Source organism: Myotis nattereri (assembly GCF_964212035.1).
Source record: "Myotis nattereri genome assembly, chromosome: 7".
Lineage (NCBI taxonomy): Eukaryota > Metazoa > Chordata > Mammalia > Chiroptera > Vespertilionidae > Myotis > Myotis nattereri.
This window is the reverse complement of record NC_138082.1, coordinates 38,260,435-38,286,574: the sequence shown is the minus strand read 5'-3', so window position 1 is coordinate 38,286,574 and position 26,140 is coordinate 38,260,435. Positions and strand designations below refer to the sequence as shown.

At 37.7% G+C, this 26,140-nt stretch overlaps 2 protein-coding genes across 4 annotated transcripts in view; one reads left to right on the top strand and one right to left on the bottom strand.

Annotated features, from left to right (window-relative positions):
* Positions 1-24,894, top strand: part of ITGA4 (integrin subunit alpha 4) — a 78,710-nt gene extending 53,816 nt beyond the window's left edge. Inside the window, exons 18-29 of the mRNA XM_081095436.1 lie at positions 9,718-9,868; positions 11,097-11,192; positions 11,818-11,897; positions 12,261-12,350; positions 14,148-14,238; positions 16,217-16,324; positions 17,136-17,261; positions 17,872-17,991; positions 19,603-19,701; positions 20,049-20,168; positions 20,686-20,824; positions 24,067-24,894. Coding sequence (XP_080951562.1) covers positions 9,718-9,868; positions 11,097-11,192; positions 11,818-11,897; positions 12,261-12,350; positions 14,148-14,238; positions 16,217-16,324; positions 17,136-17,261; positions 17,872-17,991; positions 19,603-19,701; positions 20,049-20,168; positions 20,686-20,790 — 1,186 coding nt within the window. The 3' untranslated portion in view covers positions 20,791-20,824; positions 24,067-24,894. The remainder of the gene's footprint in view (positions 1-9,717; positions 9,869-11,096; positions 11,193-11,817; positions 11,898-12,260; positions 12,351-14,147; positions 14,239-16,216; positions 16,325-17,135; positions 17,262-17,871; positions 17,992-19,602; positions 19,702-20,048; positions 20,169-20,685; positions 20,825-24,066) is intronic.
* Positions 23,017-26,140, bottom strand: part of CERKL (CERK like autophagy regulator) — a gene marked incomplete at its 5' end in the record, with an annotated part of 94,795 nt that continues 91,671 nt past the window's right edge. For 2 of the 3 annotated variants that reach the window (XM_081095437.1, XM_081095438.1), the window contains 2 exons: positions 23,076-23,256; positions 23,916-24,094. In XM_081095437.1, the coding sequence (XP_080951563.1) occupies positions 23,175-23,256; positions 23,916-24,094 (261 nt within the window). In that variant the 3' untranslated portion in view covers positions 23,076-23,174. Of the gene's footprint in view, positions 23,257-23,915; positions 24,095-26,140 lie in introns of all 3 variants that reach the window. The other variant, XM_081095439.1, reaches the window with a different exon arrangement.

Below are 26,140 nucleotides of genomic sequence, written 5' to 3'. Positions count from 1 at the left end.
TCCGCATTAGAATTTTAGTTGTGTTTTAGACATTTGTCAGTGCCTCTTACTACTAGAGTTTTGATGGCATAATGAGCTAACCTTCACTACATGATGCTTAGTTTTGTGTCGCTCAGAAAAATGATTTACATAATTCAGACTGGTGTATAAAACAAAGAAATTCCTAAATATATAGGACACCTTTGAGAGGGAATAAACCATCTTGTTCTTCTAAATTCACAGAAGGGGAAACAGTCAGAAGAAAACTTATGCAATGTGCTTAGAATAGTAGCTAACATGTAGAGAACACTAGATAAATGTTGACTGCTGTCATTATTTTATTATGGGAAATAAACCATTATAATTTTGTCATGTTAGATCCCCTATGTTGAAATTATTTTGCATATCAGAGGGCAGACATGAAAATGAGGATCAGGGATAGAATGCACGGCGCAGGTTGAGGGATGACGATGTATGGGAAATGAAGGAGGAGAAAGAGGCATCAGTGACAGGACAGAAAAAAATGGGAAATTATATTGGGAGGTAAGTCTACAAAGGCAGGATGTTTAATGGAGGCATGTTGAATGTGGTGGAACTTCAGCTCTCCGGGAATACTGTGAAGTGCTCTACACGTTCCTGACTTGTGAGAATGCTTGGGGGTGGAGGAGGTGAAATGTGCACTTCACAGAGAAAGAACTGAAGATTAACTCTTGGGGGGACAGTTTTATTTAAAGAGCTTAACACAAATAGAGAGTCCCTGTAGGAGACTGAAGAGAACTGAGAGGAAAACGGAGTGCACTGTGAAATAGCCAATATAAAAAGAGGGACTTCATATTGTAAAATTTTGTGGAGAGACCAGATAGCATAATGACTGAGAAAGCTCATGGGAGTTGGCATTTAAAATGTGACTTGTGGAAAAAATATCACTGGCAATTTGTAAGATGGAAATTTCAGTGCAGTAGTAGCTGAATGACAAGGTAAGTGCTTAGGGAAGAAAATATACTAGGAACAAGTGGCTTTATCATGTTATTTCATCATGCAGAGGCAGGGAAAGAAAGAAATTGGAGAGAGAATTTTTCTACTTAAATCCAGGGGGGCACTTTTTGTACCTATTTGAACTCTCTGAAGCATTTGACAGCTTTTCACTTCCTCCTTTGAATGTCTTTTGCTTTAATTTCCATGATGACACCCTACTCCCTTCTCCTTTTCTAGCCTCTCCTCAGTTGTCTTTGGAGATATTTGATTTTGGCTCTATTGATTCCCCAATGGTTTTCTCACCTCTTTCTCACACTCCCATATTTTCCCTGGCTATCTTACCTACAACTGTGACCTCACCTGGTCTGCCTACACTAAGAATGCCTAAATCAGTGTCTCTGAGTTCCACACCTACACATCCAGTTGTCTATTGGGCATGTCCTCTGTAGCTCAGTCTGCGTTCTTCCCCCTTTCTTAACCCTACTATTCAGTAAGTTAGTAAGTCTTATAATAACCAAATAGATGTTATTGGTGGTTTGTTTGTTTTTTGTTTTTTCATAATAATTCTCTCCCTCTCCTACTATTGCTTCACGCCAAGCTCTGAATATTCTACGTAGCTCACAGGCTTTCCTGCTTTCTCAACTACTGGTCTCCTGTTTTAACATTATTTTAATCCCTCTACCATGATGTTTCCAGAGTGAGCTTCCTCACATACACCTCTGATAACAGTGCTTCACTGGTTCATTATAACCTAAACTCTAAACTCCTTCGTGTTTTCTCACCAACTCCCTGGGACTTAGGGTTGCTTGGCCATACCATGCTCTCCCGAACTCTGAATGGTTTCACTTCTTGGTTTCACTTCTCCAACGTATCTACTTGGTTAATTTTTATTTATCTTGAAAATCTCAGCTGTTTCCTAGGTGAAGTCCCTTTTGTCTCCAGGTACATAAACCTAAGTCCTCCTGTGCCCCTAGTCCCACTGCACTTGCCACTCACTACCATTACTGTCTGTCTCCACACCATCCTGGAAGCTGCTTCAAGGCAGGTTCCTGTCTTTTCATCTTTGTGTTGACTTTGCCCAAAACAATATCTGGAACACTGTCAGTGACTAATAGGTGTTTGCTGAGAATGGAACAAGGTTCTAAAAAAACAACAGTATATAATGAGATCGACTCAAGTGGAGGAGTTAGCTTTAGGAAGAAATTAAAATTGTCCTTGTCTTGAGCTGAACAGGTATGAAAAGATGTTTGACATTGATTAAGAAACTCAGTGTAGAAGGAAATGTAGAGAATTCATGGATGGCCAGAATACAAAAAAGTAGGCTCATCTATGGAAAGTGGGGGTCTTTAGGATAGATTTGGGAACGTGAAAGGCATGGGGGGAAAAGCTCAAAATAGCTGTTATGATAAATGGGATAAGAAGTCAACTAGGAATGAGTGAAAAGGTTCAAAAACAGTGTTGAGTACCCTGCTGGGTAGGAACACATATGGCAGAGAATAAATTAATTCTTTTCACTTAAGAAATGCCAGTATAGCCTTGAGCATCCACAATTGAGGGCCAAGAAGCCCTAACCTATTTGATTAATAATTGGACTTTATACTTAATTATCCAGATTGGCTGTTCTTCTAGTCCAAAAACAGTGACTACTAACTACTTTGCATCCCAGCATGTAGTGTGGTGCCTTTGTTGAAGTATTAGCTGAAAAATGTATAACCTTCCCATTTGTGTATTTATTTTCTTCCTAAAATGTTTAGTGTTCTTAGTGTTTTGCTGCCATGGGCCTTTGATAAGTAGAGTTGTGTGTGGGAAAGCTTATCTCAGCTACAAATAGTAGGGTTTTATTTTCTTAAATCAGAAACTCCCACTGTCACCTTTGTCATCTTTCAGATCCCTCTGACCTATTAGAAAATGGGACATTAAAATTTGTACAAAAATTTACCAAGAATGCTTCTTTTTGGAATAATGAAAATACATCTTGAATTAAGAGGTCAAATATTAATATAATCGAATTATTATTTTTTATTCATTATGTATTTTTTCACAATAAGCTATTATATTATGGTTAATTTGCATCAATAATTTGAAATGATACTATTTCTTAACATCTAAATATCAAGTCCATTATAATTTTAAATGGCAGGCAACTGAGGGTACAGCCATGTTTCTCAAGCTGTGGCCTTTGAGTCACTTTTACGAGAATCACTTAGAAATGCAGGTTTCCTAGACCCCCAGACCATCCAAATTAGAAGCGATGGGGACCAGGCCAAAAATGTTGTTTATTAAAGGGGCTCCGAGGGTTTCTTATTATACTAAGATCTGAGAACCAATGTGGTAGTGGTGATGGAGAGTTTCAGGTTTGAAATCAAACCTGGTTCAAGTTCTGTATCTACCCTCTGCTAGCTGTAGAGAAGCCTTTTAAACTCTATAAACCTCTTTCTTTCTTGATAAGGAGGTAAAATAGTCCCTACTCTGTGAAAGGTGTTTTAAAGATAAATAAGGCAGTAATGCAGGCCCAGGTGCATAGCACAAAACCTGCTATGCATGAAGCTTTCATAAAAGTTATTTTTGATAAATTACGGTTAGAATACTTATAGATTATAATAAAGTTTTAGTTTGGCCATAAAATGGAATGTTGCCATTGAAGTCTAAACATTTTCTGTATATATATGTATATATACTAGTTATTTGTCCAGAGTTTGTCTCTTATGTCCCCCAAATGCTGCCGACTATGACTGGGTCAGTAGCTTTCAGTTGTATGAGATTTGAAGTGGCAGGAATGCCGACGTGAACTACAAGCCCTGCATCATTTGCATCAATTAGGAGAGTTCCAGGTGATTTCTGCTTGGGAAATGATAACTTATTTAAGAAATTCTCTTATGAAAACTCTTCTAATCAATTTTTTAGGCCCACGGTAAAAGATTCTGACAAACTGCTTTGCATCTTTAGTAAATTATACTCTATCAGACAAATGGATGCCTGCCTCACTTAGGTGTTCCCTCTCCCTTCTCTATAATACTAGGCAAATTGTGACCATATGTTCTATGCATTCTCCTGCCCATAACTCTACTGGCACTAACGGTATTCATGTGCCCCAGAGCTACACACCCGCTTTAGGTAAACGCATTTACTCGGTAAAGAACGTGCGTGGCTGAAGGCTGCAGTAATAGACTGCCAACAGCAAACTGAACAGTGCTTAGTGTTTTCATTAAGTTGAGGCTTTCTCCTGACTGACTAAACTCTCAGGAGAATAAATCATATTCAAGTGGACTTACCGACTGCAAAACGAAGATGAACAAATATGACTATCACGATTACAAATATAACAGCCGGTGTTAGTCATCACAGAGGTAGTTTGAAATCAAGTCCTGCATATAGATTCTGACGTAAATGCTAGTTCTCTTCTGTTCCTCAGTCACGATTCCCGCGCGAGTGAAACAATGGCTTTCACATCCTTTAGGAATGCCTTTAACTGCAAGGAACAGAATACTTGAGCAATAGGGGCTTTTAAATAAAGGCATTTAATTATTGTTGCAGGGTTAGTGAGCACCTACCAAACCCTGAACATTCCTGGTTATCTTCCCAGTTCTCTTGGCTTTTCCCTCGCGGTCACCAGATGGCCGCAGCAGCACCAAGGTTCCCAGCAAGAAGAAAAGGGACAAGAGCAAAATTCCATGTCCTCTTGAGGCTGCCTTTCCAGGAAGGGCAGTGCCTGAGCCGACTTATTCTGATCAGCCAGACCTGTATCACATACTCAACCCTGGGCCCATCGTGGCTGGAGAGAATGGAGTCATTGTGATCAGATTAGTGCGATCATAATTCATTCCCTGAAGGTGAACTAGGGGCTTGTCGTCCGCAGCAGTATCGAGGGAATGCTGCCCAATGCTGGGTCTGTCAACAGCTAAATAGGGCAATCTGTTGACTAGACAGCAGACAGTTGTCAACATCAGCCACGATGCTGTTAGCCCCTGAAAGAGCTAGTCTAACAAACGTGTCCATTTTTGAAATGGAGAGAGTAGGAATATACAGGGTGGGCAAAGGTAGGTCTACAGTTGTTCGTATAGAAAAAGGAATGCAGGATATGACTGTTACAATAGCTTTGTTAACTCTGTGTTTCATGTACTCACAACTGTAAGCCTCCTTTTATCCACCCCTGTGTGCCTCACAGAGGTTGGGGAAGATGAATTAGGTGCTTTGTACACGAAAACATGCTATTTCCTAGTTCAGTCTTCTAATCCAGTGCAGCCAGCTGTGCTCCTCTAGACTTCAATGAATTTGCCTTTATTCGATAAAATCTTCTTAAATGTTGGGTAACTGTTATTCAGTAAACAAGAATTTTCCAGTATTTTTCCCCCTGAAGTCAGTAGTAAAATTTTAAAAAATAGTTGTCTTTACTTGGACCTGCAAGCCACCTGCAGCAGGCTACATGTTGTCAAATAAGTGACTCATGCATCTTGACAAGGTACATATCAGCTTACATTATACTTTATCCTCCCCTCTTAAATAAAGTTAGCCGGGAAGGCACTAATTTGTGTTGTCTAGGCAAAGTACATTCATTAGACTACGACTTGGGGAGTATTTCTTGCAAAATAAAACAATGTCATTCACTCAAGAAAAACATAGTGCTTGGTGCTAAAATACATCATTTTTCTATCTTTCCTCTCTCACTTATTAAGTTGTGATTCTCTATGTACACAGTACCTTGATTTGTTTAAATTCCATGGATTCTAGGCAGCTTGGTAAATTTCAAGTCTGCATTATGCGTGTTCTAATGAAAAATGAACTCCGATTTCTGGGGAGAGCCCTGGTGCAGCCTTGTCGCACTTGCAGATGCGCACCTGGTCCTTTGTCATGTCTCCCGTACAGAGCTGGTGGGTATCATTCCGACGGCACCTTGTTAACGAATCAAGATACAATATGATGTATATTTTAACAAAAAGAGTAGAATCGTAATTATGACTATGTGACAAAATAGCTTAAAAATGGAAACTAAACCAGGAGTCTGGCTGCTGAAATGTGAACATTGTGTTTCTCTTTAATTTGCTGTTGTCTGGGAACCTGGCTGTTTATGCAATGCTTTCACCTTCTGTTGCTTGTCTAAGTGCCAGCTCCTTTCCCAAAGGTGTTCGGTGACTAATGCTTTGGTTACGTGCCAGAATATTTTACAAACGTCTATTTCTAGGCAGCTCTTCTTCAAGTCTTAATTAAACTTGAATGTCAAGCTGAAGTTCACTTTTAGAACCTCCTAGGCTCCTTCCGTTGTAACGTGATTAGAGAACAGTGGGGGGATGCAGGATGGCCATGTTCCTGCGCATTTCTTCTCTGCCGGTTAGCACGGTGCCACCAAGCAGATGCGTGCTTATGTAACACGGTTTACCACACAGGAATGGGTGAATCACCGCCCTGCTCTAAAACACGCCATCACGGAGTCAACTTGTTCCACCCTGAAAAGGTTTAGAATGACGGCTTTGTTAGTCATTGCACATCCTTCCCAGCTTCTCGGACCCAGGGGTCAGGAGCTGGAGAGGCTGCACGTGGGCACGTTCTTCATTCCTTTCTCCTCGATGCCTCCAGGACCAGCCAAGGAACTGTGAGGCCTAGAGAGGCATTTTCTCTAATTCTGCGTCCCAGGCTGTTTGAAGTGAGCCTCTATGGTTGTCAGAATAACACAGAATAGATTTTAAATACAGTGATATTATTTTGCATGCTTCTTAATGACACTTATCCATCAGACTGCTCTGTGGCAGAAGCTGGCACACCTTTTCCGTAAAGGGACAGATAGTGGCTGTTTTAGGCTTTGTGGGACGGAGATCTCGCTCAGCTACTCAACTCTGCTGGCATCCGTCGTGTAAAAGCGGCCACAGATGAACGAGCGTGGCTGTGTTCCATGGAGCCGCTATTTACCAAACCAGGCAGAGGTCTGAACGGGGCCTTCTGGCAGCAGTTTTTGAACCCCTGCTCATAGTATGCTTGCTTTTTATATGAGAGTTCTGTAGTGTATCTTTATTTTTGGTTACTTAAATATAGTTCCTTATGGTATATTTTGTTATTTAAACACAGTTAGTATAATTTAAGCTCGTTGCTAAAATAGGCGAAGATGTAGCATTTTAAGGAATTAATCTGGGTTACAAACCATAAGGGTCTGCTCTTAGAGAGACCCAACAGAATTACATAGATAGGTTCACCAAGAGACTGTAATCCAGCCAAACTAGAAATTGCCGGATAGTTGAATGGATAAATACAATGTGAATGCATAAGAAAAATGTTGTATATTTACAAAATGGAATATATATATAACAGAGGCCCGGTGCACAAAAATCTGTGCACTCGGGTGGGTGCTTCAGCCCGGCCTGTGCCCTCTCGCAGTCTGGGGCCGCTCGGGGGCCCTTCCCCTGGCTGCTGGCACCAGTTTCCCTCCGGCGCCCGGAACCCAGGCCTTCGCTCTTCGCCGGGAGGGGCCCGGTGTGGCGGGCAAGAGGCTTAGCTCTTCGCATGCCCACTCGGGCCCCGGGGGCGTGGCGGGGGGGGGGGGGGCTTCCCTCTTTGCTCTTCACTCACCACGCCAGCCTTCGCTCGCTGCTCCTGCCTGGGGTCAGCCACCTTCGCTCCATTGCTTGGCACCTACATATGCAAATTAACCGCCATCTGTGTTGGCAGTTAATTTGCATATCGCCCTGATTAGCCAATGGGAAGCATAGCGAAGGTATGGTCAATTACCCTTTTTTGTCTTTTATTAGATAGGATATATATATACATATATAGATAATCAATGAGAATAAACAATTCACAAGTCAATGTAGATTAATTTTACAAACAAACTTTTAAGAAGGCCTGATTATTTAAAATTTGAGTAAAGAAAAATTACATACATTATGAATTCACTGATGTGAAATATAAAAGTGGGCAAAGCCAGTCTGTACTGGTAAAAGCAAGGCAATAGGTGGGGGAAGTAACTGGAGGGAAGTGCTTATTTCTGATGAGACTGGTAATACCTTTCTCTTGATCTGTGTGCTGGTTTCATGTCTGTATTTAGTCTGTAAAAATTAACTGGGCTGCAACTTGGAATATGTGCATTTTGCTCTGTGTATGTTCTACCTTGATAAGTTTAAAACAGGAAAAAAATCAAGATAAGAGGGGAAGACCTTTTACTAGTAGGTATTAAGTAAACGGTTCCATTTCTTAGAGTTATACTAAAGGTATAAAAGTGGAGAAATGTGCCCCAAATTACAATTTTGCTTTCATTCTGAAGTTCATGGGAATTAATAATTAACTCCTCAAAACTTTACACTTTAGTATTGATGCTGCCATTAATTTCTTGGTCAATTGAGTAGTTGTGAATGCAGGGTACAGGTCACATGAATGTAGTATAGAAGATGCTTACTTTCTTAAGGAAACTTTCTAAACTTTAAAGTGCTAAGTGAATATTTTACCTTTTATATAGTTATGATTATTGTCATCTGGTCTCTTGCTTTGGGTCATACCCTTCTCTGGTTGAACTACTATTTCTAAATTCTTGGATATCTAGGGACATCTGTCTTTAAGGAAAGCTTATAGAATCATAGTGTAGCCAAAGTCTTCTTTAGCATTCAGCTCTTCTCAGTCTGTCATTGGTAAGGAGAATGGGCTGTGTAAGCGAAGAGATTTGCATTTGCTTTGAAACTTTTTAGCTGTGAGAGACCTTGAATAAGTTCTTTAAGCCTCTAGTTCCTCATCTATAAATGTGTTGCTCTGAGGATTCCATGACCCACATCTTCAATGAGTAGTAGTTATTATTACAGGTGACGTGATTGAGGCTTAAAAATGTTAATTACACCACCCCCCTCCAGAAGAACGGGGGCCAGAGCCAGAAGTTGACCTCACTCACGTGTCTAGATTTGGGGCAGTCTTCTCTTTCCAGGTCACAGCACAGTGAAGCACTTCTACACGTCTGTTAATTTGGTCTCATTATCCATAGAGGATACCAGCCTGTCTTATGAAATGGATTCTACTCTACAGATCTCAGTTGGATTCACGTGCTGAGAATAGCCGTCCTTTCTCATGTCGTGCTCACTTCCACCAAAACATGTATTTTGGTGGCAATACTCTCCGTTCTCCTTTTCTTCCAGTTACCCCCACTCCCCCCTTCGGTTTGGGCAGCAGCTAATTCAATGTCTATTCAAGAATAAAGAAAGAGGAAAAACATACTTTGCTTTTAGAAATATGTTGCACAATAATGAGGAAAATGTGTTAAAAGTATAGAACCAAGAAGTTAAGCAGAAATGAAGTATTAACGAGTGAGGAAGCTCAGAGGGAAGACAGGGGAGGTGGGTGGGTGGGAGGTAATCAACCAAAGACTTTGTATGCATATATGCATAACCCATGGACACGGACAATAGGATCAGGAAGGCCTGGGGCAGGGTGGGCTGGAGGAGGTCAATGCGGGGGGAGTGGGCAAGACAGAAGGGGGACATATGTAATACTTTCAACAATGAAGATTTATTTTAAAAAAGAAACAGCCAGTGAAGGCAAAAAAAAAAAAGTATAACAGAAAGCAGACTAGTTTAATTATAACCAATTAAAAAAAACTTTTCCCCAGTAATACATGACCAAATTTATTTGAACTAAGGGAAATTGAGTTCTTTCAAAAATAGATTTGCATCTACTTGCATGTGGTCATTTCCCTCTGATTGTTTTTTTCAAATTAATATTTTATGTTCGGGATAAATAAATGAAGAGATGGGATTTTTATTTCCAAATTAGAACTAAATTATAGTACTTAATTTTTAGGCCATACGAAAATAAAACCTATCTCGCTGTTGGAAGTATGAAGACATTAATGTTGAATGTGTCCTTGTTTAATGCTGGAGATGATGCATATGAAACAACACTGCATATCAAACTGCCCGCTGGCCTTTACCTCATTAAGATTTTAGATCTGGTAAGTGTTGAAAACCACAGTAGCATGATACCACAGGATATTTTGCTTAGTTTTTTAAAGATGTAAATGGTATAAATCACTTCATCAATTTGAGGTCTAAATAGCTGGCATTTCTTTAGACATCCCCTTTGGCTTCTAGTAATTTTAAGACTTTCTCATGCCCCTGATCAAAATGACAAGTTCCTTGGAATCCGAGATCAAAAAAGTCAGCCTCCTGCTTCCCAGAAACAATGGCCTAGTTATCCAAGCCATTGCTTTTCTCACTAGTACGTCTTCCTGGTGCTTGATGCTGCTGCTCTTGGTTGGATTCCTGCACAAGCAATACTGGTCCTCCCTGCTGGACTCCCAGTCACCCCTCTGCATTTGAAGTTCATACACCCAGTCTTGTTCCCAAAGGACCTCTAAACATGCCGCAAATCTAAAATTCTGGTGTTGACCAGATTTTAGGAAAGTTTTTCCTTCCCTGAAAGGGTTCAAAGCACCTGGAGATCTTTTCTTACCTCCGTGCCTCAGTTGTGAGCACTTAAATCCACTAGTGAGGTATGAATAAGGTTGAATTTCAAAGACAAAAGCCTCAACTTCTTTCTCCTTTGATGCTTCCCTCTTCCTTAGAAAAGTTACTCAGATCTTATCCAGAGACCATTTCCTCACATTAAGAGCATTTTGAGAGGCCTTTGACCTCTCACAAAAATCTATTCCCCCTTTTCCTAAGGCGTTAAGAGCTTGTTTGCACCTGTAAGAGGGAAAACTCAAATATTCAGGGAAATACATATCTGTACAAATACATACAGAGACGTATATCTCCCTGGAATATTGGGATATGTATGTGTGTGTATTTAGACTATGATGATTCCAGTTACTGCATTATATACCTTTAACACGTTCTCACATCCCACACAGAAGAGGGATGTGAAACACAGACCTTATGATTCCTTGCCTCATGATTTTACAAGGAACTGGGCCTTGAATTAAATAGGGATACACAAACCTGGATGATAGCCTCAAGTCCAGAAATTATTCTGTGGAGAATTTACATGAATGATAGAATAAACCTAGACACATATGTACACATTATATCATTTGATTACATTTCTGTTTATTCCAAATATAGTTGTCTAGGAAAGTAAAATCTTTGGGGATGTTTTTTCAAAAGCCATCCTTAAACATGGGTTACAAACTTCTTGTTCCCTTTTCTACCTAAACCAACTGATTTTGTTTGTTCATTTAGGAAGAGAAGCAAATAAACTGTGACGTAACAGACAGCTCTGGCACAGTAAAAATTGACTGTAATGTTGGTTATATATTTGTAGATCACCTCTCAAGGGTAAGCATTTAGCATTTATAATTTTTAATACAAAAACTTTTCTATTTTTTCCATGTTTATGATGCATACAAATATAATTTATTATTATTTGCTTAGGGTAAATAGCTAAAGTGATAAAACCAAAACCAACTGGGCTTGAGACCTTTGAGATTGTGGTTATAGTCTTGGCAATGTTCACTGTAAAAGGTGGGGGGCACGTGAATGTGTCGATCAGAATTCTACTCCCGTGTCACCCCTCCCCAACACTCCCCCCGCCACGCCCCAGGTGGTCCTAACTGCCAGGCATGTTACCTCTGCTATCCAGAGAGGTGTTTCTGGCAAGAGTCCCCCCTCAAGTTGTTAAAGCATCTCTGATTCTGTCCGTCTGGACCTGCCCGTCTTTACATTCGGAGGAGGCTTTGTCTCTGAATGTCACTTGTGGAAATGCTGGTGCTTTCAAGTCGCCACAAACCCCAACAGCTTCCCTGTAGCTCACTGTACAAATGGGGGGGTAGCCTGTGTTTCTAGAACATCGTTTAGACAGCTGGGCATCCCACAGGGTATAAACTATTAAGAAACATTCAAGTTCAGATGATCAACATGTACTAGATTGTTCTTTAAATGCGCTTTCCTTCTCTGTGTGCAGGTAGATATGAGCTTTCTGCTGGATGCGAGCTCCCTGAGCAGAGCAGAAGAGGATCTCAACATCACAGTGCATGCCTCCTGGTGGGTTTCACTGTGAGAAATAATGGTGCGGAAGGAAACAGACCCCTGACATTTTTGGGAGGGGACCTTCGGGAAACCATGGCGTGTCCCATTGTCTGCAGGAGAAAACTTCTCTTACATGATCTAAGGCACAAACCTTTAACCAGCATAGGAGGAATAAAACAGTGTATATAATGAGAGCAAATTTCTGCCAGCAGACATAAAAATGTCTGTCACATCCACTTTTACACCCACTCCCCAAAAAGCATTATTTAAACCCACCTCCAAGTTTATAAGGTATCCGTGGTATATATCTAGTTCTCACTGAAGATGATGTTTGTACCGGATGCATTCTAACAGGGCATTTTCTGTTTGTTTCTGTAGCAAAAACGAAGGGGAGATGGACCATCTGAAGCATAACAAAGTGACTTTGGCAGTACCTCTGAGGTATGAAGTCATGCTCACTGTGCACGGGTAAGTAGATATGAGGCCTCCTCTAGAGAGGAGAGCTCATTTTAAATCTTGTAGCTGTGTCCATTATTAGTCTAAACCATATTTAAAAGACTTCTTAAAGATTCGATGCTGTTTCTCTCTCTTTACAATTACCGCAGCATTGTTCCTTGCCCAGCTGTTCCTTATTTTACCCCATCATATAATTGTCACTGAGACCACCTCACATGAGTGCCTAGCTGGAGGGGATTTCTTGCTGGAAGAGCCTGGCCAGCCTTGCGCGGGACGTGTCTGTAGGTCCCCAGGGCAGGCCCGGCCACTGGGAGTTGAGCAGTGCACAGTTTGCTTGGTCATACTCAGTGGCTGTGGCAAGTGTGAACTTTCAAGAATCGCAAGCTTGACCAAACGACTACTCTCTAGAACCTGTGTAGGAGAGAGATGTCTGCAGCCCTTTTCTGCTCTTAATAACTGTGAATCACAGAGTTCCTCACCCCACAGCCCCAGAGCCAGTAGTCACTGATTCCTCATAATTTTAGTAATTGTTTATGTGGTTCTGATTCTGATGCAAGGAAGACATGTATGAAGAAAGAATGAAAGGAGTCTTAAGAAAACCTTTAATGATTTTATTGGAAATGATTAATCTTTGTTTAAAAATACATTTTAAAGCTATTGAAGATAAATATAAAATGGACAAGTGAGTTTTTGTTGTTCTAAATATAAACCATCCTCAATAACTTTTAGCCACCCATAGGATGGCATAGAATTATATAAAAATAAACATATCAGTGTCTGAAACTGATGAAATAGGGTAACAGGTTTGTGAAATATAAAAAGCAGGGGGATAAAGGCAGCCGTCTGAGGAAGATGAGGACCTAGAAAGTCAGTGGGAAGCAAAGAGAAGCAGTTGCGCGTTTCTTGGTTTTGAATGGTGTCTTGCCTGCCCTCCTTCATTTTCCTGTAATGAGCATCCTCCCTTTTTTTCATATCCACATATTATTATTTTGAGCAAGGACTATTCTGCAACTATTACCCTGCCTTCTCTACATTTGAATATTTCTAATTTCTTTCCTGTGTAATGGGTCCCTAATTTGCATTGCATCATATCAGCTGCCAAATATAAGCAACTTGTAGAGTCAGGATTTCCCTAGAAAAGTATTTCTTAAAGTTCACTACTGACCATACATATATATAATCACAGGTAAAAGGGTAACAACTTTGTGTTCTAACAAAAATTTTGCCATACTTCTTGCTGCTCAAATTGTTCCCCAGGTCTGGGTTCACTACAAATAGCCAGCAGGAATTAGGAGATGGGAAGAAATAACTCAAAAAATAGGTAAGGTAGATTGAAGTATAGGAGCATATTGAAGTCATAGGGGAAGGCTAAGAATTTATATCATATTTGCCAGATTTACATAAATCAGTAGAATGAGCCATAGTGTTGGAAAGAGTCTGTCACCCAAGTCAGAGCACATGGCTTTCTAATTTCATGAACATCTTTACTAAAATTACTATCTTACCAAGAAACCGAAAGTATTTGTGCTTAAGAAAGTGCCTGTTGTCTAAATTATAGCATATTTAAGGGATAAGCTGTAATCCAAACTGTAGAGGAAGACTGTTTATAACACCTCATCAAAAGAAAGACCACTACCCAAGTTCGAGTAAACTGTACAAATCTCGAGTGGGCCAAGTGTCTTATGAATATTGGCCTCCTTGCACCTAGCACAGCCTGGCACCTGGCACACATCCCATATATACTTCATAAATGAATGAATGAGACTGTAACACTGAAAAACACACTAAATGTGAATTTGTTTCTATTAGGTTTATAAATCCAACTTCACTTGTGTATGGATCCAAGGAGGACCATGAGCCCGAAACGTGCATGACAGAGAAAATGAACTTCACTTTCCACGTAAGAAAAGTTGGTTGTGTTGATGTTTGTAACAAACCGAAAGACTGTGGCTGGTGCATTGCTCGAGAGGACGTCCTATCCCTGTGATGTCCCTCAGCCTTGGGCCGGCACAGTTTGGTGAGGATAAGGAAGGAGCTGGCACATGGGTGCCCATGCCCTTTCCTCCCACTGTTCTTGTCCCTCTTACTCAAGCCCACATCTCCTTACGGTACAGGTGGGAATGAGCTAGTAGAAACAGAGGTAACATTTGAAGCTAGCAAAGTTATGGGAGGAAGAGAATCTGCTAGAGGTGCCTAGAAAAAAAAAAACAAAAAACAGGCTAGGCCAAGGGAAGGCATGTTTAGGTGCAAATCAGTGAACTCTCATCTTAGTTGAAGCATTTAAAAGCCCTAAAATGACCAAGTCAAGTCAACTCCATTTAAGGTCTCCTTTCAAGCTATTGATAGGTTACCTGTAGCAAGCGATGCCTCATTTATTCAATAATCTTTTTAAAAAGTATAGTGTCATTTTCCAGAAATATTAGTATACTAATATAAAGACAACTTAAAATGTTTATTTACTATCAACTGATATTTTTGGTGCATCATGGATGTTGATGATTAGTAAATAATTGGAGATAATGTCCACAAAAATATTTTTTGAACCAAAAGTACTGCCCAAATATCCTTAGAGCTATGTAACAATCTACGGGGTGTGGGTCTGGATTTCGGTACATCATGATAGTTTGTAAGGCAATGCTTTTCAAAATGTGCATCAGAATCACCCGGAGTGCTTGTCCAAAATGCAAATTCCTGGGCCCTGCCCCAGATCTGTGGAAGAAGAATGACCTTGAAATCCTATTGAGTCTACATACAGTCGTTTTTGTTATACTAACACACAGCAGTACTGACAAAATTTAGCCCTCTATTTTGAAGTCCTGTAGGTTTGGTGAGTCTGAGTAAGTATGAATACATTCTTAGAGGTCTAAATGTTACCCGGCAAATACAGATGGAAGGTATTGTAGGTTAGAATGATTATTTGCAGGCTTCGGGAAAACTTGTCCCAAGGTCTGGGCACTGCCTTTGAAACTGCCCCTGGCTTGCATGGCTGAGCAATTACCATGTGTCCCAAAGCCAGAGACACTTTCTTCATTTATATCATACGCATTCAAAACAGTATTGCAAGTCTGTGAGTCATGCTGTTTCAACCAGGTATTGTGGTACATCTCATTTCTGACTTTGTATTGGTTTTATAGTGAAGCTCTCAGGAGGCAATATTTTGGCCCAATTTCCTTTTATAGGGATCTGCAATCCCCAAATTTATCAACAATAATGAAATATCACTCCCTTATGCATTATTCTTTAAAAACCTATTGAATTTTTTCTAAAACCGAATAACCTACCCCTTTGTGGTTTTCTGAGTGTATCAGCACTATAATAATCCTGAATTAAAATACATTTTATGCACTTACTGCTGACATCCCCTCTGCACAGAGTGGTTTGTGAAAACATCATAGGATTTAAATTAGAATACCTGGGTTTTGTCCCAATTCTTTTCATTTTTATCTTGGGCGCATCGTTGACTAACACCTCTTAGCATTTTTTTTGAGCTGGCAAATAATTAAATGTTGCCCCATCTGATGGGATAGTGATGAGGACCGATTGGTCATGGCATTTTAGATACAGAATGTGCCATACAAATGTACACTGTTGATGTCTCTTTCTTTAGACAACAATAAAACATCTGCCTGGACATTCTGTCCTAATTAATAGCAAAAGGAGAGAGCTGGGAGTAAAGACTAAAGGTTGTACTTCTTAGCAAATTTTTTTAAGTTCTCGCTGTCAACATTCTGTCTCCCTTTGTGGTGTAGCTGCCAACTACAAATCTCTACCACTAGAAATGTTTCATGAAACAGATGGGCTCGCCTAAGAGCTCATTTATATCTGTACTTACATTTATGAAAACATTTAACAGTTTCATTTTTTTTCCTTCTTACCAGGTTATCAACACAGGCCCTAGCATGGCTCCAAATGTTAGTATGGAAATAATGGTCCCAAATTCTTTTATCCCCCAAACTGATAAGTTGTTCAACATTTTGGATGTCCAGGTAAAAATCTGTTCCCTCCTTTATTGTAAGTAATACTGCTGAAATGGAAATGTCTGTTAACTTCAATCACACTCTCAGCTATAAATTCACCCTGCATTCATTGAGTACACCTTGACTATTATACATTGCATTAGAACCCCTGCATTTGACATATACAATAACAGAATTACGCTCTACTATTTCAGTACATTTTCTTTGTGATATGGACCTGTGGGACTAATTTGATAGAATTTACCATAAAACTTGAGACCACTGTTGGGGAACAAAATTAGTATTTCAGCCTTTTTTAAAGAAAGAATATTCAAATCACTACTTAAGAATAAGTATTCTTATGTTGTTGATTCCATCAGAATTGCTTTTACTCTCCCAGTTTCAAGACAAGCAATCAATCAATAAGCCTACCAATTGGGTTTGTGTTCTAATTTTTTAAAACCTTACTTGAATTCCAAATTTAGATGGTAGGACATAGTGTCTAAAGCCCGAGAAATGTTGAATTTCATGCTAATGCTCAAATGCCCATTTTTTTACATTGCCCTAATTTTCTGTAAGGTTAAGGCCATTTGATTAGTTGAGGACCTATATCCAACCCTCTAAAATTTTTCTGAGTTTGCTGTGTTTTTGCTGCAGAGATTTAATCTCTCCCAAATATCTGTCAAAAATATTTTCACACTTTCAGAAGTACTTGATATTTTTAGAAAAGCTAATCAAGCAATTGGAACTTCATTTTTATTGGAACTTTTAAAACCATGTAGCTTTTGTTGTTCTTTCCAATATTGAATTATAACACTTTTCTTGCTTCCTATCTTTATAGACTAGTTCAGGAGAATGCCATTTTAAAAATTATCAAAGAATGTGCACATCAGAAAAGAAAAAAGATGCAATGGAGGCCCTAAGAGACATACATAAATTCTTTTCGAGGACTGATAAGAGGCTATTGGTGAGTTTCAGTTTTTCATTGATTTTGTTTTCCAACCTGCAGAACTGAAATGCTTAAAGTCAATGGGTTTGAGCTGTCAGTTGGGTTAGGAGAGAAACAAGTAATATTCTTGCATGTGAGGAACAGACATGATTGGAAATTTGAGATAGACCCAGGGTTAACTATATACATTTTAATTATTTGTCTGACAAATGCCCATTCTGTGCCAGCCAGACATTTCTCCATACCCTCTTAATCTCATTTCACAAAGGCTACTCAAAAGAACTTTGACTCTTTTCAGTTAATTGAATTTATGAGAAAAAAAAAACAACACAAGCAATCTTAGCATTCAAATTATTCAACTTTTATAATAAACAGAGAACATCCAACTTGGCAAGATTCTGATTAGGAGTCTTTCTTTTTAACATCTATCCCAGACGGTTAGGTTCATAAGAACACATGCTCCAGTTCAAATACTTTGTTTTATAAAACAAACATTTGTTTAAATTGTTTAAAGTAAGATTTTTAAAATGCCACTAACAGAAACAGATCTTTAATTCCATGTAAATTATTTTAGCCATCTTCTAAAAAATGTTGAAATTTTAATGTAGCTTTTTGGTATTCTTTCAAGTACTGCACAAAACCTGATCCACATTGTTTGAATTTCTCATGCAATTTTGGAAAAATGGAAAGTGGGAAAGAAGCCAGTGTTCACATTCAGCTGGAAGGCCGGCCATCCATCTTAGAAATGGTAAGTCCATACAGAATCTGCAAACTATATCTAAGTAGGATGGTATATAGCAGTGATGGCGAACCTTTTGAGCTCGGTGTGTCAGCATTTTGAAAAACCTTAACTCTGGTGCCGTGTCACATACAGAAATTTTTTTGATATTTGCAACCATAGTAAAAAAAAAAAAGATATTTTTGATATTTATTTTATATATTTAAATGCCATTTAACAAAGAAAAATCAACCAAAAAAATGAGTTCGCGTGTCACCTCTGACACGCGTGTCGTAGGTTCGCCATCACGGGTATATAGGGAAGCATTCAACAAATAAAATTTAGAGAAACTTAACTCTTTCAGTTTTTTTCTTTATTGATTAAGGTATTACGTATGTGTCCTTATCCCCCATTTCCTCCCCGCCCCTTACCCCTCTGGTGTCTGTGTCCATTGGTTATCCTTATGTACATGCATACAAGTCCTTTGGTTGCGGTTGATCGCTCCCCTTTTACTTTAGCTGAATACATTGTCTAAATGACATGGTTTTTAGTAATTAAATAGGTAATTAAGATGTTTATTTTAGGAAGTATGTTCAACTATTTTTAGACCTTGATTAAATCAAAGAAATTGACTGCCTTAACATTTTGTATAACCTTAAAGTTCTTTCCAAACTATTTTAAATTATGCTTAAAATCTAATATTTAATAAAGCTAAAAAGTAAAATTGTCTTTAAAACACAATAACAAAAAAACTTTTTAAGACCTTCAAGAATATATTCTCATCTTCCCCAATGAATGCGCATACTTAAAAAAACACCTCAATTTTGCATACAATTTCAAAAGTCCTTAGTGTTTGGGGATTCTGGCTTATAAGTCTCTGTATTAAATAGTAAAGTTCTCTGAGTTCATCAACCTACTGATTTGATATCTGAATGCTATAACTTATTTGTACCAGATTTTTCTGTTACAGTATTAGGTAGACTATGTGTATTTGATCAGAGCAGCACAACTTAGAAAGAAATAAAAAGAAGCCCAAATAAAATGAATTTTAGGAAGGGTTTATCAAGTGGAGAAAGTCTTATCTTATTTTGGGGTTAAAAATTCAATACCCAGGGGAAAATACACTACAAACACATAATATTTAAATTAAGTTATCTGCAAAGTGGCTATGTTTAATAAAAAAAATTTCAATAAGCCCTGACTGGTTTGGCTCAGTGGATAGAGCATTGGCCTGCGGACTGAAGGGTCCCAGGTTCAATTCCGGTCAAGGGCATGTACCTTGGTTGCGGGCACATCCCCAGTAAGGAGTGTGCAGGAAGCAGCTGAATCAATGTTTCTCTCTCATCGATGTTTCTAACTCTATCCCTCTCCTTCTCCCTTCCTCTCTGTAAAAAGAAAAAAAAAATGAATATTTAAAAAAAATTTTTTCCAACAAAATGGTGCCATATAAATTAATACCAAGACCATGCCTTTATAATCAAAATAAGCATTGCAATTAATTACAAATGGTGAAGTAAATTGTGGAAGATTAATTATGAAAACTTCTAGATAGTAGGTAAGGATCGTGAGAAATTAGTTCGGTTAATATGTCTTCATAAAATAACACTATGCATCAATAGAGATCTTTCGTTTATTAAACAGGATGAGACTTCAGCACTCAAGTTTGAAATAAGAGCAACAGCTTTTCCAGAGCCACATCCAAAAATTATTGAACTAAACAAGGATGGCAATGTTGCACACGTAAGTTAAACTGAAACATTAAGACTGTAGGAAAAATAGTATTGTTAGGGTGTTTAGTCAGGAAAATAGATTTTTTTACTAGTTCATGGAGGGCTTGAAATACTTTCCTGAGAGTTGGTATTTTCCACACCTGGAAAGAGGGAATGACAGCTTTTTAAGGAGTTTAGGATGGATTGGAGGAAGAACCACAGAAAAAGTCCATTGTACTTACTGTTTACTGTTTCTGATCAGGAACCAGCAAGAGAATGGGATGGGTTGTTCTAAATACTATTGGGGATTGAGGAGGGGCTGCAAAGGAAACAAGCAAACTTTTAAACTGGTGCTTCTTTATGTTGGTTAATATGTAGGTTTGGCTCGAAGGACTACATCATCAAAGACCCACACGTCATCTGACCTTAGCAATTATTTCAAGTAGCTTGATACTTGGACTTATTTTACTTTTGTTGATTTCATATGTTATGTGGAAGGTAAGCCTTTCTTTAATAATTACCAATGTTAACCCACTCAAAATGCCACCCTTGACTTTCGTAAAGCCAATTTGTGCCTCCCAAGTGAATATACAGTACTGATTTCACCATATTTCTCCTAACTTCCATATCAGAGTTCTAGAAAAATATGCCTTCTTTAAAGATAACTCATTTAAAAAAGAACATTTGAGAAACACTGCACATTATGTTGAATGTCAATTTTAGGGAGTTTACACCTGCATTAGTAAGTCCTGCAGTAATTGCTCTTTAATCCCATATTTTCCAAATTAATTTTTACTGACTACATGGGACACAGTTTAAGAACTATAGCAGGTCCTCAAATGGTGTCAATTAACTCTTGTTTATATCAGTTAGCCTATGAAATATTTGGTTTTGTTATATGTTGTTTTACTTAGTCATAGAAAGTATCACCGATGTTAACTTGCCATTGACTGTTTAGATATTTTATATGAGTGTAATAATTGCACACTAGTGATTATACAATGATTTTTTTCAGGCTGGCTTCTTTAAAAGACAGTACAAATCCATCCTACAAGAAGAAAACAGAAGAGACAGTTGGAATTACATTAACAGTAAAAGCAATGATGATGATGATGATTAAAGATTTCTTTTAAATTGAGAAAACTAAGACTCAGGTATATAATAAAGAAATTTAAGACATTGTTTACAAGAAACCATGAACTTTGCTTTGCCCAGAGTTCTTTTATGTACTTTTTACTCATAACCTTGTGACATACTATGTCTTAAGGCAAATGAAAAAGGTATTGTTTCAGTTATTAAATGGATATAAAACACTAAAACATTTAAGATAAATAATCCCTTGAGGATATTTGGAAATAAAAGTGCATCTGAATTAAATCATAAAACTTGATTGAAGAAGTCTTGGACTTCAACATATATACTTGCTTCAGCAAAATAAATTTCTAATCTTTGAGACTTGTTTGAATTATGTTCTTTAAAAATATTCAGCCGAATTTTTTCAAAGAGCTGTTTCCTAATGAATGAAACAGCTCTTTGAAAAAATTCGGCTGAATATTTTTAAAGAAAGCATTTTACCTTTAAGCCCTTAACTTGTAATATATTTCCTATGGGCTTTGATCAACAACCATTCAGCAGTCTATGATTAATGGGCCTGAAGAGCAAACTTCAGACTGAACTTTTATACACTGGTTTGAGCTTAATGGGATGACTTCTGGGTAATTGTTGTTTATACAACTATGGATTTCTTTCTTCTTTCTGTACATACATAACTTTGAAGTATACATATATGTTCACATAGGTATAAATCCATAAGTCTCTCCTGTAACAATTTTTTTAAGGGTACCCCAGAGTAAATTTTAAAAATCTATCATTAGTCAATTTTCTTGTTTACAAAACAACAGTACTTAAAATTCTAATTTATATTCTGAAACAGATTGTGAATGTTGCACTTTAACTGGTATATGTAAAATATGAAAACTGTACCTCACAAATAATTTTTTAAAATCAAAGCTCTGTAAAAACAGTGGTTAAGGAGAAATCTATCATACTGATACTCTGTAAATAGTAACTGGATATTACCCTTTTCTATTCAAATGTAAGTGTTAAATGCTTATAAGATCAGTCTCTTCTGCATGGAAATGGGGAAACATAATTTATAATTTTAAAATAGATTTAGCTTATATCCAGTGAATATAAATATAGCATCAAAATTTCCATGGTATATGTTTTAGTGATCAGTGAAACATTTTAAATTTTTATTGGTTATCTTAGATTCCTTTTTATAATATAATTTATATTTTAAAATTTTAAGACATTTAAAGATAATCTTTTGTATTATTTATTCATACATATGAACTAGATGCTGATCTTAGGATATAATTTCATCTGAACTGAGCTAAATCTGGCTTTATATATATATAAGAAGACAGTGGCCAAATTTTGAAAATCTGTTACAAGATGTGATCAAATAGATAAATTAGAGGTCAGTCTTTACTATTATGGAAAATATTCCATAGGAAATATTTATAGGAAGTCCCTGCCAAAAGCCATCTTCCTCAGACTACCTAGTTGCTGTGTAAGTTTATCCATCACAAGCCTACAGTCTGTGATTGGTGGAAAGTGCGGGATGCACGAACATGAAACCTCCTGTGAACTCTGTGTGCCAATATAATCTGATTACATTTATAAAATTTAAAGTATACTTTTTTGAATAGAAGCTGTTCAGGAAAATGTATAGAATCACTGGCGGAAAATTAAGCCCAAATTTAGAATTTCTTTCTCAAGGATGATCCCTGAGGAAACTTAAATTTGGTTCTTTCCTATTCAGAAATGACAGCATTTCAGGTGCTATTGAAAGCTACGTTATAATGGCCAGAACACATGACTGTCAGGAGCAAGAGAGCACAGCTCCCTAATGGGCCAGATTCTGCCCAGTTAGATATTTTGCATAGTTTAAAATAAAATTTAATAAACTATGAATTATAAAACCCCTACCACTTTGAAGTAAGAAAATCAACTTGCATTTTCAACTTTCAGAGAATATTCGTAAAATTGGTACCATAACAACTTAAAAATTAGTTATTAGAGAAATTTTGAAAATAGTAGTTCTATTTCTGGTCAGACTGAGTCGTATAATTTTGAAATTTAACCTCACTGGACAAGTCCCTCATTAGGAAAATCAGGGCATTCGTACATGAACTCTGGTCTATGCGTACCAGACTACAGGATATTTAACAACAGAATTGATGGTCCTGAAAAATGAAAGAATGTAAATTATTTCACTTTGGAATTACATATCTAGGTTAAAAAGTAGATATAAAGACATTCCAAAAAAAACCCCAGAATTCAAATCATGTTTGGTATATTCAAACCCTCAATGCTAATTTTTAGCAATGTCAAAAGTAGCAAGCAATTTTAATTTCTTTAAAAGATTTTTTTTTTCCTGTTAGGATATCTGTTTAAAATATGTCCATTCATATTAAGATTTTAGTTCATATGTTTCTGTTATAAACAATTACATGTTACTTTGGAATCATTCATTTCTTCCATGCTTTCACCATAAAGATTGATAAGTCTTGGGTGTAATCTGCAAAGAATAAAATATGTGTAATTGATTATTTTATCAACCTGTTATTTTTCACACATATACCAATTGAGTACAGTGCTTAATACCAAGTGCAAGTCTAATGATAGCCAACAAAAACATACACATTCATGTCAGAGATGAAATCTAGAGAAACTGGGGCCAGGATGTGTAATAAATCAGCACTGAATTAGTATAAAGACTTCTTGACTAATATTCTCCATTGTTTCTGTAAAATGCAGCCAATTGTACATATAGAGAGCTCACCAGTTGCTCTTGTTACTTAATTAAATGATATGTAAATCACATGGAACTGCTGAGTAGGAAGTGTTATATAGTATAAGACTAATGGATTAAATTGTAATAATCTGCTACTCAGTGTCACAAGGTTTAAACTTTTGACTCATGTTTTTCAAATTCAAAATGGAAATTGTAGACATGCATTATCTGTATAGTGTAGACTTATAACCAAAGAAAATGTGTTAACTCTCCATAACAATTGATGAATAAATGAAAAGTCATACTTAAATTACATATTTATCTGTTTATCCTTCCCTGATTTGCTAATTTAAAAAGAAATCTAGCCAATTGCTTGCTTCCATTATACTAGTAGTTTTGTGTCTACTGGTGGACATAGAAGGCAGTGAAATAATTAGACTTACTTAACGTGGACCTCTGATGTAACTTCCATTAAATCGCCATCTACATTCCAGGGGAAACTGTTTTCTGAAGCAGTTTCATGTGGTTGATCCTCCTCCTCTAGACTGTGTGCACTTGTTTTATTCCTTGGATAAACTTTTACTTCTTCAACAGTGTAAGTCTCAACGAATGGAAAATTGAACTAAATAAAACAAATGGACCTAAATAGACACTTCTCCAAAGAGGACATACAGATGGCCAATAGACATATGAAAAAAAATGTTCAACATCACTAATCATCAAAAAGATGCAAATTAAAATGACAATGAGGTATCACCTCACACCCGCCAGAGTGGCTATCATCAACAAACATCAAGTGCTGGCAAAGATATGGTGAAAAGGGAACCTTGGTACACTGCTGGCAGGAATGCAGACTGGTATAGCCATTATGGAAAACAGTATGGAGTTCCTCAAAAAATTAAAAATGGATCTGCCATTTGATCAGCAATCCCACTTCTGGAAATATATTCTAAGAATCCTGAAACGCCCACCAGTAGATGAATAGATAAAAAAGCTGTGGTACATTTACACCATGGAATACTCTGCTACAGTAAGAAAGAAGAGTCACTTTCCCTTTGAGACCTTGGGAGGGACCTTGAGAGTATTATGCTAAGCAAAATAAGCCAGTCAGGGAAAGACAAAGTATCACATGATCTTACTCATATGTGGAATCTAATGAGCAACAAACTGATAAACAAAATAGATCCAGAGACATAGAAGCATGGAACAGACTAGAATCTCAGAGGGAAGGCTGGGGTGAGTGGGTGGGATGAGATCAACCAACGAACTTGTATGCATATATGCATAACCCATGGACACAGACAATAGGGTGACGAAGGTGGGGGGTGGGAGGGAAAGTGGCTAGAAAGGGTCAATGGGGAGGAAAGGGGACATATGTAAATGTAATACTTTCAACAATAAAGATTTTTTTTTAAAGCTGTGGTACATTTACACTATGGAATACTATGTGGCTATAAAAAAAGAAGCTCTTACCCTTTGCAACAGCGTGGATGGACCTGGAGAGTATTATGCTAAGCAAACTAAGCCAGTTAGAGAATGACAAATATCACATGATCTCACTCATATATAGAATCTAACGAACAAAATAGGTCCAGAAGTGTGGATGCATGGAATAGAATAACAGATCTCGGGAGGGGAGAGGGTGAGAGGGGACAGGAAGAGATTAACCAAAGAACATATATGCATACCAATGGACACAGACAATAGCATGGTGAAGGTCTGAGATGGGGCAAAAGGGAGAAAATGGGAGACATCTGTAACATTGTCAACAATTTAAAAAATGCAAATAATCAGGGTGCTTCCTTTATCCCTAGCTGCTAGTGCACATTAAGAAAGTTCACTGTGCTCTCTCTTGCAAGTAAATATCAACATGCATGCTTTGAAACTAATTATAACCAGGGTTCCCCAGTTTCTCTGGAAGAAGGAACCCTTCTTCTGAAGCTTTCCACCTCATTTAGATCTAGCAGCTGGCCAAACTTGTTGGATGACAAAACAGGAAATCTCTATGAAATTGTATATAGTAATGATATCGTAGAATTTCCAAAGACAATCCTTAATACTGGTCTGTTGATACAGAAGATTTATATAATCCACTGACTTGATTAGTAACTTGTCACCTAGTTTAGCTGATAGAAAGCGAGGTCTAGTGTCAGTTTCACACTTGGAATTTAATTAAGAAGAACCTAGGCCTAAACTTACGAAGGCAAAAAAAAAACAACAAATTCAATCGACTGTTTCACAGGTGTTTGCTGGCTTCATGAACCCACTTTAAAGGTGACCACAGGTTGCAAGATAATTGTTTAGAATAGTGTAAAGCAGCGATTCTCAACCTGTGGGTCGCGACCCCTTTGGCGATCGAACCACCCTTTCACAGGGGTCGCCTAAGACCATCCTGCATATCAGATATTTACATTACGATTCATAACAGCAACATTACAGTTATGATGTAGCAACGAAAATAATTTTATGGTTGGGTCACCACATGAGGAACTGTATTTAAAGGGCCAGAAGGTTGAGAACCCCTGGACTAAAGTAAACTTCAAATTTCAATTTTTCTTGTTTGCTTAAGGAAACAAGTGAAAAAATAACCTACTTACTCTAGCAGAAGTGCAGAGTAACTACTCATTTATTTTAGTTTTCAGATAAATGACATGAGACTTATTCTTCA